We start from the raw sequence: 13,808 nt of genomic DNA on the forward strand, positions 1-13,808 counted from the left end.
GTGCATAGACTCTAACTGTAATTTGCACATATACAAATACCTTTTTGAAATTATAAATATCATTTTTCACCATTCATTTTTTTCACACACAAGGCACAGTCAACTCTTATAGTAAACATTTGAATTTGAATTTAATCTTTTTCAGTTTTTCAGGTACATAGATGTATTAGATATGTCAATATTCATTTTTTACTTTAGAAAAGAACAACATTAAAGGATATACCTAAAAATGCAAATATTGTTTGTGGTAATTGTTGACATCATAGCTGACGCATTTGTAATACTCTATACTGTTGCCTATATTTTTACAGATTCTACAAACCGTGACTCTCTAGATATGATTGAAAGATGTATGTGTCTAGTGTGTCTAGATGCACCAACAGGTGTAGAGCTGAATGACACCAACAGAGCTCTTCAACTTCTTCATGGTGGAGGTTACAACAAAAATGGTGGAAACCGATGGTATGATAAGCCTATGCAGGTAAATCTTTTTTTTACTTATTCTGTTTCAATAATTTTATTCAGTTTTAACAAATGGTTAATCTGCAAAATTTCCACCCACGCAGGGGCTGGTATTGAAGTTGGAACAAGTATTAGCTCATAAGAAGAGCAAAAATTAAGTGACACAAATAGAAAAAATGCAACAGTAGTAAATTCAGGTGCGAAGGATACCATCAGGAACCAGGGGTCTAAAGAGGCTCCCCACAACTATCGGGTTACCCCCCTAGGCCCCTCGAAACCCAGAAGGTGGTGCAATGTACAGCCAGAACTGAACTAACAAAGATAGAGGGGCAGAAGACAGAAGAAAGTTAGGCAGACAGGAGAAGCTGAAGAGAGGGAGGTCGCTCCCCTACTGAGTACAGAGCTACAGGAGGGATAGGGGAATCTAGGAAAGAAAGGGAAGACAAGGAGGATGGGGACCAGGAGATGGGGAAAAGGAAAGGGCTCGGGAACATCCGGACTGCCTCTCACAGGCAGCCCAAGCTAGCTGGGGGGAGGGTAGGAAAGGCATAGGACAGTCACAGTTCCCAAATTTTGAGGAACTTAGCATGAGTGTCCCCGCGGATGCTCGACATCTGTTCATTAAGCATCAACGCGGTCATGCGATCTCTCACCCCCTGAAAGGGGATGGATGGCTTTTTCCAGGTTTGGGCAATAGTTCTTTCAGCTGATAAGAATAGGTAGGAGGCAAGTTTCCACTGATAAGAAAACAGGCCTGGAATTAGACAGTGTAATAAGGCAAACTTGCGCTCTTTTTTTTTTTACTTATTCAATGCTACTGGAAGCAGGTTAGAGGGGATTTAATGTTTTGGAAGTTCCCTAATACACCTTATCAACAACAATGGATAAATGTGTGTGTTCACCAATGTCAGAAGTATGCCAAGCAAAATAGGAGAGTTGGAAGCTTTAGTGCATGAAGTGAACTAAGTGTTAATTACTATTGCTGAAACTTGGCATTGTTCTTCACATGATCAGCATATTAATATTACTGGCTATGCTCTCTTTCAAAGATATACGGTCAATTAAAAAGGTGGTTGTATTTTTTTCAATGTGAGAAGTGATCTAAAAGAGTGTGAAAGAGAGCCTTGATGGAGAGTGTGATAGTGCTGAGGCATCATGGGTGACATTGTATATGGGTGCACATACTTCAAGGTTAACTATTAGCATTTGTTACAGGCCACTCAGTGTTAATGAGGAGGTGGAGATGCAACTCCTCGCACAGATAGAATAGGCTGCAAGGGCTGGAGCAGCAGTAATAATGGTAGCTTTTAACTACCATAAAATGGCACTGCTGGAACACTAAAAGGCGGATTTTTTTTTTATCAAGATAATTTATTACAAGATAATTTAAGGATGAAATTTGTAAAAGCCCAAGCTATAAATTATGCTCTGCTGGTAGTATCAAACAATGCAGAGCTTATTACGACTGTTTATATGAAAGAACAATGGGGTATCAGTGACCATAACATGATTTAATTTAATGTATGCTGTAAAAACAAGCACATAGTGGAAAGATAAAAATTTTGGGAGCAAATTTGCCAAGGCTGAGGGCTGATCTCAAAGACTTAGATTGGGAGGAAATATTGTCATCAAAGAACACAGAGCAGAAATAGGAATATTTCAAATCAACTGTATGCAAACACCCAGCAAAATACAATCCTATGGGCATCCATAAAGAAAAATAAAATTTAAAGAATAAAAATGTAAAAAAAAAAAAAAATCTTAATGGAAAGAACACTACAGTATCTTCACATATTGATGATCCACCCTGTCCATTTAAAGATCCTGTTTTATTCATACAGTAGAAGCTGTAGTACCAGCTTTTCTGAATGAAGTAGGCAAGCAGAAAGGGCGGCATAGTTAGGCACACTTGTCAAAGCTCCCTCAGTTCTATTAACTACCACTGCAGTGGATGATTATGGTGGCGGGGGGGGGGGCATTGAAGGGGGAAGATTTCTGCTAAACCAAGACAGAGCAGCACAAGGGACACCACCTTGATGGTAAGTAATATCCCTTGTGCTATTTATTTTATGTTTGTTTGTTTGTTTTGTTTTTTTAGGGGGTGGGGGGTTATTTTAAGTGAAACTAGGCTTTAAAACCTGTTTACTAATTTGATAAAAAGGAACAATCTTACCCGAGGGTAATATTTTCCTGTTTTCAGAGGTTACCAACTTGAAAGGCAGATCGTGGAGATTGTCCTTAGTAGCAATATGTCAATTTACAAGGGACAGCATCTTATCCAGACTCGGGTCTGCATGTACCACTGTAACCTAACAGGCAAGGCTTGGATGTCACAGTCACAAGACTTTCTGAGCAGGCATGAGCACCTCTGGTTGCAACCACTTTTTTAAAATCATAAACTTAGGACCTCATGGATTTTTCATGGTGTGAACACATACTACAAACAGTCATGGTAACCCCTACCCTATGATTTCTCCTTCAAGTTTAGTATACTCCTTGGAATCCTTGGGGTTGTAATACAAAGTACTCATTTTGGGGATCCCTTGTTAAAAAGGGTGCTAGCACATCAGACCACTATTCCTTGGATAGCTTCTCCCGTTCAGTGACTCTCTCAAAGATACTGAGGTAAAACACACAACATGTAGGACATATCATTGGCAGTCAAAGCGTTAATGCTGTAGCCCAGCCTGATTTCTGACAAGAATCAAAATATGTGCAAAACAGATGCAGGTTTGTTATACAATACGTACAACAGACATTGGACCACTGTGGACCACACCAAAGGGATTTCTGAAAAATAAAAAACAAACAATCCATCCATCTGTTTCCAAACACAAGCTTACTAAAATAATCATATATATCCCCTTAGATCTTTTCTTGAGTGCTGTCCAATATATGATAGCTAATTAGTAATTAGCACATGTTGTAGTTCATGCTCCAACCAATCCATCTTGTTTCTTTATTCAAAACTAAAATGAACTATACAACCAATCTGTACAGAGGCTGTTGACATTCATGCACAAATAAATAAATAGATTAAAGCCCAACTCCATCCTAAACTGTGGATAAGAGCTAGAACTTCTCTGGAGTTGTTAATGCTGCACATGTGGAAAATGTTCTTACACTTTCTGTACCTGTGAAACCATACAAAAAATGGGGGGGTGCACATAACTGACCCAGAAACGCAAAGATAACAATAAAACCATTGCCTGAAGTCCCAACCTTTACTCACCCACCCTACATGATTTTTGAATCTGTTTCTTATAATTAATGTAATATAAGATTCTGTTAATCTGTGATAATTGGGTTATATTACCAACTACACAAGCATTTGGACAATAGCCATCCAGGTGTAACCCCCTTACTCCCAGGATGCCTCAGTTTTGTAGAAAAGCAGTAGCAAAGTGCAAAAATCCTGTTTTCTTCATAGTTTTGCTTTTACAAGCTTGGTTGAGAGTAGTGGAAGCAGCAGGAGTCATTGGCTCCTGCCACTGTCAGTCAAATTGAGTGAGGAGGGGGGTGCAGCCGAGCTGTATTGTGTGTGTCTATGGACACACACAGCCTGGTTCAGTAACGAGCTCACACGTGTGCCCCCAAAGGAATCGGCTTCCTATGGTGGCACACAGAGAAGAGGCAGAGCATAGAGCGCCAGCGGGGGACCCCAGAAGAGAAGGTTTGGGAAAGCTCAGTGAAATACCCTTGCACAGAGCAGGTAAGTATAAAATCTTTTTTATCTTATTTTATAACGTGTTTAAGAGAAAAAGGTGGAACTTTGTCATCATAGTCGATATAATTAGAGTATAATTAATCTGTTGAGTTATGGTTTAGTTATGAAAACCTTAACCAAAAAAGTTGTATATTTGGTATTTAGTAGTACCCTTTTGCATAACAGATCCTAAGAGTATATGACACTGCAGCCTGAGTAAGTCAGACCTAAATTTAAGAGAGCCACTGTTCAAAATCAAATAGTAGCTACATCAAATGGATAACTAGTAGCAGATCATGCCTGCCACATATCCCAAATGTTCTGAAAAATGTTCAGGCTACCTCTGTGGTCATAGATTTAGATTTTGCAATGCTTTCTTGCAGGCAGCTTCTGCCTCCATCACTTCTTCCTTGCAGGCAGCTTCTGCCTCCATTGCCACTTTTTTTGAGCAGCTTCTGCTTCCACCTCTGCTTCCTTTTCTACAAAGGCAACCTGTACCTTGTCAACCTCTGCCTCTGCATGAGCTTTTGTAAGCTCTCTAAGTGTGGAAAATGTTGAACTGGGTTATCTTGTCTAGTGGATGTTAAGTAATGAGATTTAGTTTCATACAATTGTGATATGTCTTTGTTGGTTAAGCTCAGTGATGCCCCATACACACGGTCGGATTTTCCGACGGAAAATGTGTGATAGGACCTTGTTGTCAGAAATTCCGACCGTGTGTAGGCTCCATCACACATTTTCCATCGGAATTTCCGACACACAAAGTTTGAGAGGATATAAAATTTTCTGACAACAAAATCCGTTGTCGGAAATTCCGATTGTGTGTACACAAATCCAATGCACAAAGTGCCACGCATGCTCAGAATAAATAAAGAGATGAAAGCTATTGGCCACTGCCCCGTTTATAGTCCCGATGTACGTGTTTTACGTCACCGCGTTTAGAACGATCGGATTTTCCGACAACTTTGTGTGACCGTGTGTATGCAAGACAAGTTTGAGCCAACATCCGTAGGAAAAAATCCATGGATTTTGTTGTTGGAATGTCCGAACAAAGTCTGACCGTGTGTATGGGGCATTAAGCTATTTAGCTCTTGAACAGACTCCTCTGTATTATTATATGATAGAAGAGAAGACTATTTTTTCAGATAGCATGTTATTGCTGTCACAAGTGTTTTATGTTAGCTTTGCAAGGGCACTACTTACTGTAGTTGCTCTGTATAATTGGATGTTTCATTAGCAGAAATCATGCATTGCACATTTTTATTCAACATGTAATTTCTGCTCTGTTTCTTATAAAACTGTATACTTCAATAACTTTATGTTTTCTATAACTTTAAGCTTCAAGAAAGTATTAATTGCATGTTTGAGTCTAGCAAGCACCTCTACCTGTTGCAAATCAGCTTCATCTTGAGGAAGAGAAGGTTGCTTACTGTCTAATTGTAACAAATGTATAGATTCTTGTGGGACATTCTGTTATGTTTGTGTGTGGACATGTTATGCAAAAAAACAGGTGTTTGTAAAGAGCAGGAAAAAAACAATCCATCACAGCACATCCATTTCAGCAGCAGGAATAATCCCAGAAGCAACAGCCCTTGTAGTCCCACAAGCAAATTCAATACACAGATAATGTGGTGTATGCGCAGTATTGCAAACAGAAGACTACAGACTGTAGTGGCTAGGATAGTGTTATTGCCAGCAGATATTAGAGTCTATTTTGCAGCCTTGAACTTACTCAGAGTACAGACAAGAACAAGTACATGTACTTTTTGGAACCAAAATAACCTTACAGTAGATAGCAAAGTGTGTAAAGGCTTTAGAAATCTGTCTTCTTATTGTTCTGTCTCCACTGATGTTTTATGCACTGATATACCTCCATAGATCTCAATTTGTCAGAACAATATTACCACTTTCTAATTGACCAGAATCCACAGACAGCTTAAAGTGGTTGTAAAGGCAGACTTTTTTTATCATAATACATTCTATGCATTAAGATAAAAAGCCTTCTGTGTGCAGCAGCCCCCTAATACTTACTTGAGCCCCATCTCTATCCAGCGATGTCCACGAGTCCCTCAGCCATCCGGGACTCTCCCTTCTGATTGGCGGAGACACAGAAGCAGCACCATTGGCTCCCACTGCTGTCAATCAAACTCAGTTAGCCAATCAAGAGAGAGAGAGGATGGGGCCGGGCTGCAGCACCGTGTCTGAATAGATACACGGAACTGCAGCTCGGCTCGGGTACCCCCATAGCAAGCTGTTTGCTGTGGGGGCACTCTACAGGAGGGAGGGGCCAGGAGCAGCGGCTCCGGTAAGTATAACATGTTTAATATTTAAAAAAAAAACAAAAACGAGACTTTAATATCACTTTAGACACTCTGTCAGCACCTGTAATATGGCACAGTCTGTATGTGTGGTTACATGACTGTATAACTATGAACAAAGATATATAGATGCTGTAAAAGAGCATTTGGCACATATCCCAGTTCTATGTCACTTACCAGCAATTTGTGGCCGCTGACATTGTAGATAACAGGGCAGTGCCCAGGGAGGGGCCAAGAGCTCCTGCCAGGGACCCCAGAGGAGGAGGATCTCTGTAAAACCAACTTCACACAGCAGGTACGTATAACATGTTTATTTTTTTAATAGGAAAAAAAAAACAAGACTTTACAATTACAAAAACTACCAATAAATGCTGTATTATATGCTGTTCATACTCAGTCACCATGAGATTTGTTTTCTGTATTCTGCAAAAAAACCTAGTTCCTGCTGTTCTCTATCTCCCCCTTCTGTCCAAGTGATTAATTGAGCTGGGCATTTTGCAGAGCAGTGTTGGCAGCTCTGCACATGCTCAGTTTTCAGTGAGTTTCTATGCTGGGCATTTCCTCCCTATCACATCTGAGCAGCCCATGTGACTATAAAGTCACACATGTGGGTGTATACACAGTGGTAAATGACAGACCACTCTCTCCCTCCTCATCCATGCCCACTAACCAGCTAAACACAATGGGGGCAGAATATTATATGTAAATTGACGGAGGCTTCAACTCCCTCTTATTCTAAGACACAGTCTGGAGGGGAGTGACACAGCCTGTGACTGGCAGAAATCTTAAAATTTAAAAGAATGTGTCACCGGCACAAAAAATCCTAACTTAAAATTAAATTTAAATGTGCTACGTAGTGTGCTGCACCTATAATCCCATCAGAATGTGAAATCTGCTCATACAAAGGCTTCCTGATGATGCATTATTCATGTAAAACACGTTGAAGCATAGTATTGCAATGCACATATCACTTCCTGCCCTTGGTACCATTGAATTTGCGATTTGAAACGCACGCCGGTTCCCATGCACAGAACGGCCTGCAAGGCATCGATATGGACCGCTGGATAAACTCAGTGCCGATGTTGAAGAATAAACATGTTGCGCAATGATGGCATTTCTTTCATTTTCTAATTGAGCAAGAGGGGACATCCCATATAGTGAATAAAGGATCCCGGGTGGATTGCATGATTACGCTCATAATATATGACAATTTGGTTACATGGTGGAGGATTCAGCATGGGAATTGGTGGTGATTAGTGTACACAATAAGAAATTGGATGTATGCATCTTGGTGAAAGTGCAAGAGCATTGATATTCACCTTTTTGGGTGGACAGTTTTGAAAAAAGTTGGATACACATTTTTTCATTCACCTTGGTTTATTAATTTAAATGGCTTAAGTATGTGAACACTGGCACACAGTGGTGTTTTGTACACATGTGAGATTTATAGGGTTCACTTGCACATAATTGTTTATAATTATTTATTTTTCACAGGATTTGATTTATAACGGAGTTAGCGCGGCTATCTACTAAAATAAAAAATAACAGTGCCTTTACCCATATACAGAAATAGAAGGGACAATTTAATTTAAACAGTTTGTGTTTGGTATCACTTTAATGCTTCAATAAGACACACAGCTTAAATCCAGTGCAATTTTACTTCACAAAGTACAGTACCAAAGGATGTTTTTCCAGTCTTTTGACATGTAAGAAGTTTCCCAGCATGGTTTCTGTTACGAAGAGAATCTGAGGAACATGAGAGAGGGGGGTCTAGCTAAAGACTGTACCAACTAGCTCTAAACGGGAGGTGGAAACAGAAGGCACATACCAATGCTAAAACATAATTAAATTATAGGGGCACAGAACAGGTATCAGTATATACCAGAACATAAAAATGATATATGCAATAACAGTAAAATCCTTGGTAGTTGGGACACAATAGTCCCAGTTTCCAAAAAAAACAGGTTGAAATAAGGAGTGTACTGGGAAATGTTTACAATCTCGGGCCCTGTCAATGATTCCAGACTGGTAAGAGCACTATTTGAAGCTACAGGCTGCTCCATTCTAATTGTGACTCTCACAACATCAATTTGGTATGCCTATTGAATGACAAAGTCATCAATTATGGATTTGTGAGACTCTCTGTCAGGTAGTACACCCAGAATACCCAGAATACCCAGAATAGGAGGCACAGAGGCCACTACAGCTGCAGAAATAGATTATATCTGTAATATTGTAATAGCGAAGTCATGGAAATCCTCGAAAATCTTGTTTAAATTAATAAACGAATCATCTTGGATAAAGGTAAATGAAAAATGATCGGGTACTTTGAACAGCAAAACAAGTTTATTTAACAAAAACATGGGACCCATGGCTAAACCCCCAACTCTGGAAATCAATAAACTGCTATATAAGGTTGGGCACATAGATCAATCAGAGCAGTATGGCACATTTATTTTTCATGATTACTCCTTATTCTTTATTATTCTCTCCACTCTTTTTATCGTCTTCTCTTCCTCTCCACTCATATTGTATCTGGTTGTAAATACTGAAGCTTTGTAGATGGATATCTGGACCGCCAATAAGTTGAAGCCATATATACGTTGTCTGATGGCAATGATAAGATGATTATTATAATTATACAGTATACTGTATAACAAAGTAATGGTTATTTATACAAAAAAAAACATAGGAATTGGAACTCCAGATCCACAAAACTAAATGGAAGTATCCATACCTTGTTTTGATTAACTGTTTAAAAAAACGATTAGATAAGCACCCGAACGACCACAACATCCAGGGATATACAATGTAATACTGACATATAATCACACACAGGTTGGACTTGAAGGACTTGTGTCTTTTTTCAACCTCACCTACTATGTAACTGTGTATTATTCATATAAACTAATATGATTATTGGAAAAGAAAAACAGATTCTAACCCTTCCCTACTCTACTATAAAAAAAAAAAAACTAAATAAAATGCAGGCAGGAGTTATCACAAGATTATTAGCTGAAGCACTATTCATTTATTGGCTTTTAGAAATACCTTGGAAAAAAGACAGTATACAGGTGTCAGTACTTCATTATCTTTTCTAATCGCTGGACTCTTGCACCTGTATTCCCCTTGTGGACAAGACCAATTTTTACCTTTCTGCTATGGGCCTGTTAATTCTGTGATAACATAGCCATTTCTAAAGATAACAAAGAACAACAAAATACACATATTGTATTTTTTAGGGCAAACAATGCTTTCTTTTGGAGATATTGTTTTGCAAAAAAGTTTTTCCTAGTAATCCATAGACAAAACTAAAAAAAAACAAAAAAACAAAAAACACTTTTTGCTACTTTGCTTAGTATAAGTAAAAAAAAAAAGTGTTACTTCAAATAAAAAAGTAAAGATTCTATTCTATAAATTGCACTTTTATAATGGGATTATAATTATATTTCTGGGCAAGGCATTGCAAAGCATTTCACAAATGAAATAAAATTTGTTTTTCAATTTTGCATATTTTTTTTATGTGATACCAAGAAAAAGGAATTAAATAAATAAGATAAAATGTATTAAAAAAAAGTATAAATGGTCATTAAAAAAAATAGAAACAAAATTTTTTCAGCAGAAAAATATTATCTAAAAGGAGAAGGTGGAAAGGAATTAAAGGAGAAGTATAGCCAAAGCTTGTTTGGCTGCACTTCTCCTATGGATCACAAGAGTGCAATTCGTTTTGCACTCCTGTGACCCGTTTTCATGAATTTCAGTCCAGGCACCGTGTCATCGCAACAATGGAAGTCTGGATCTGCCAGGTGCCTGGACTGACACCCCGCTCATCCTCTCAGTGAGCCGCTGAGAGTCTGAGCCGGCCGCCCCCACCCCCACCACAGCTCACCACTCCAGTGAGCGAGGAGGGGGCAGAGCAGAGAGCTGCTGACTGACAGTCAGCGGCTCTCTGCTCAGAGAGCTGTCAGATCCGAATGATCTGTGGTGTTCGATGGCTCGGCTCTCAGTGCAGGGGCACCTGGGGGACAGATGCAGCACCGGACCAATGCTGCATCCACCTAGGTAAGTATGAATATGGAAAACCCCCCAAACCCATACTTATCTTTTAATAAGGGCTGATTAGGGTTAGGCCCCGCCCACGGAGTGTTATTGGCTGTTAAGAGGCTATCAGTTATGAAGGCGGACAGCATCCTTTACAACCAGTGACAAGTGGGAAAGGGGTAGCATGGCAAATATGTCACTCTGCTATACAGCATACAGAGACAGGCACTCTACCTGTTTCTTTACACCAACTAAGAGTTGATTTTAATTACTTTCAGTTTTGTTATCTATGAACTGAAGGTTATTTTTTAAATTGATGCATTAATAGCACCACTTTGTAAAATTAGATTAAGAGATAGATTAGGAACTACCTAAATCTGTTGCTTCTGTCAGTAAATCTACAGAAACAGGTGGCAGACCATTTTAAAGGGCCAGAAAAAAGTATTGTTATTGATTTATTGAATTCGAACCTGAAAGCTGGGTATGAACATGTGGTTTGAAAAAAAAAACTGATAGATCCCCTTATCAACACAAACCGGCTGAACTGGCCAATTTTTGGTCCGTGTATACCCTGCTTAAGTCCTGTCATTTTCCCAGCGGGGGGGCTGCAAAAGTGGGAAAGAGACAGGCACTCTGTATACAAATTCCTCATCTGCTTTTTAATGTATTTTTGGTGCTTTCTGGTGCATTTTTAATGCATTTTTTATGCATTTCCGGATGCATTCCCGATGCTTTCTTTCTTCTTTTTTCCTGTTTTTTTTTTCACTGTACTGGGGTCCGGTGTGTTTTTGATGCGTTCCAGTGCATTATTCATGCGTTTACCGTGTTCCAGTACAGTCCAGGAAAAATGCTGCACGTTCTTTTTTTCTGGAACTGGAGTGCCCTGGAACTGACCGCACTGGTTTGAACTATGCCATTGGAAACCATATAACTTACTTTCCATGCCTATTTGATGCAGAAAAAAACGCACTGGACTGCATGTGGTGTGAACTGGCCCTTAGTGTATTTAAACTAAAGGTAAAGGTGTTGGCTCTACTAAACATCACATATATAGTGAGTTAGTAAAAAATTATATATATATATATATATATATATATATATATATATATATATATATATATATATACCATGTGGATAATCATTTGCAATGTCCAATGTGACAAACCCAACACCAAATAAAAAAAATTCCTTCTAGTTTGATGAATCTTCAAAAAATGTTTCACCACGAGTGCTCATGAGGTAGATGGCAACTCATCAAAGGTGTTTGACCACTTTGTAGGCCAAAATACGCTTTATTTGAAAAATCCAGATGGATCCTGGGTTTACACCTCTCCACTTTGAAACCCCCTCTGGCAAAAGCTGGGGATGTGGAAACAAACTCCACCATGGTCACAAAGAAGAACTTTATGGTGTAGTATGTTTTATTTAAAAGGTTTTAAAAGCTTGTATAAAAAGTTGCACTCACATGTGACTGTGCCAGTCCCGGCACTAAGGTGTCTACAGCATGTGCAGATAGGGTATACCAGGCTCGTGCGATCTACGCCTCGCTCTGGATATACTACTTAGATGTCACATATGGGACCCAGGAATGACGAATCCCCACTCCGATGTGCGTTTCACCGTACTGGCATCTTCAGGAAGTGATGACGCGCCATATCCGGTTTACATTTATAGTGGAAGGATGGATGTTATTAGTTGGACTCCCCAAAAATGGGGGATGGAGACAAAAACAAGAGATCTACCTCGTCCCAGTATATCTATCCACCTATACCATACACATCCTATTGACAATTGTGGTCATAATTATATTGTATAAAATCATACAAAACATTTAACAAGTATATTTATTTTAAAAACAAAGAACTCCCTATAATATACATAGTTTGCAAAAAATTTTTAGCGTATCATGTATGGGCACCATACTTTGGCTCTCTTTGTTGAGGAAAAAAGGTAATTGTCAAGAAATTTTTAGTATAGGTGAAAAACAAGCAGATAAACTGCAACATTAGCTCACCAAGCAGGATAATGAAACCAAAATTAAAAACATTAAAAAATACCAGCGAGATATTAAAGATTATAAAGATAAAAAAAATCTACAAGTGGCAAGATCTCAACACTTCTCCATCAGAAGATACACTCTACCCATCACACTATGAGATTGAGGCCACACCCACCCAAACCTCAGGGGGGGAAAAAATAATAAGAAACCATCCAAAGGGAATTACCCCGATGTATTCATCCATTTAGAAGGAGGGGGAGGTCCCTCTTTTTGAGGTGATATTTTACCAAGGACCCCCCAATATAGAGTACCGGTTTATAACCAATACCAACCCCCAATGACCCCCTCTACACCAGGTCACAATGGAAATTATTTTTCATTTAGACCCCATAGGGCGAATATAGGGGAAACCCTAGAAGTAGGGGTAGAGGAAGGAGTAGACCACCTGCCAGAACATATCATACACAAGGGGGGAATGGAGGGAATGGAAAGAACTATTCAAAATTGCCCAGACAGAATACCAACAAAGCGGGGGTTACCAACATCCCATTTGGAGGGGGGCCATGCTTACGTAATACCTGCTGCCCACCCTCAAGGAGGAAGAAGGAGCTACAGAGGGGGCAGAAAAGAAAAGAAGGTATATTCAACCTCACCAAGATTTCTTTCACACAGGAGGAGCTTTCAGTTTTAAGTGAAGGTTTTCAATTTGCACCTGTTAAATTCCTAGACAAATTAGAAACTTATATAGATTTAGAAAAATTTGCCTAGGAAACTTAACGTTAAAAAGTTTTTAGAGGAACTTCCCAGTAGAAGAGACACAGGCATACAATCCACTTAAACTTATAGAGGATTACGGAACAAATCCGTTTGTAATCCCAAAAGTTCTTCCCATCAATTCATTGTTTTTAAACATATGGTACAGGAGGATATCAAAGTAAATGGAAAGTAAACGGAATACCAAACAAATCAGAGAGGCCATCAAAAAAATTAGAACAGAATTAAGGGATAGTGACCATAGTGATCAGATAAGGGGGGGGGGGGGTAGTGATCTTTATACAGGAGGATTATACTGCAGAAATGCAGAGAATTCTCCAGGACCCAACCACTTACAGATAAATACTGGGGGATCCCACTATCAAACTAAAATCCTCACTTAACCAATTAATACAAAAGGGTCTAAGCTAGGAATACTGAATAAAAAAAGAGGCCAGATACCTTCTTCCAAAAGTCCCTAAAATTCCAGTAATTTACCAGGTTCCAAAGATTCACAAAAATAGGAGGA

General features: G+C 39.1%; 1 protein-coding gene across 1 annotated transcript in view; it reads left to right on the forward strand.

Moving 5' to 3' along the window:
* Positions 1–13,808, forward strand: part of CHAT (choline O-acetyltransferase) — a 203,175-nt gene that overhangs the window by 133,751 nt on the left and 55,616 nt on the right. The window contains exon 8 of the mRNA XM_073596902.1: positions 312–481. Within this exon, the coding sequence (XP_073453003.1) occupies positions 312–481 (170 nt within the window). The remainder of the gene's footprint in view (positions 1–311; positions 482–13,808) is intronic.

The sequence above is a fragment of the Aquarana catesbeiana genome, linkage group LG08 (genome assembly GCF_042186555.1).
Source record: "Aquarana catesbeiana isolate 2022-GZ linkage group LG08, ASM4218655v1, whole genome shotgun sequence".
In the NCBI taxonomy this organism is placed as follows: Eukaryota; Metazoa; Chordata; class Amphibia; order Anura; family Ranidae; genus Aquarana; species Aquarana catesbeiana.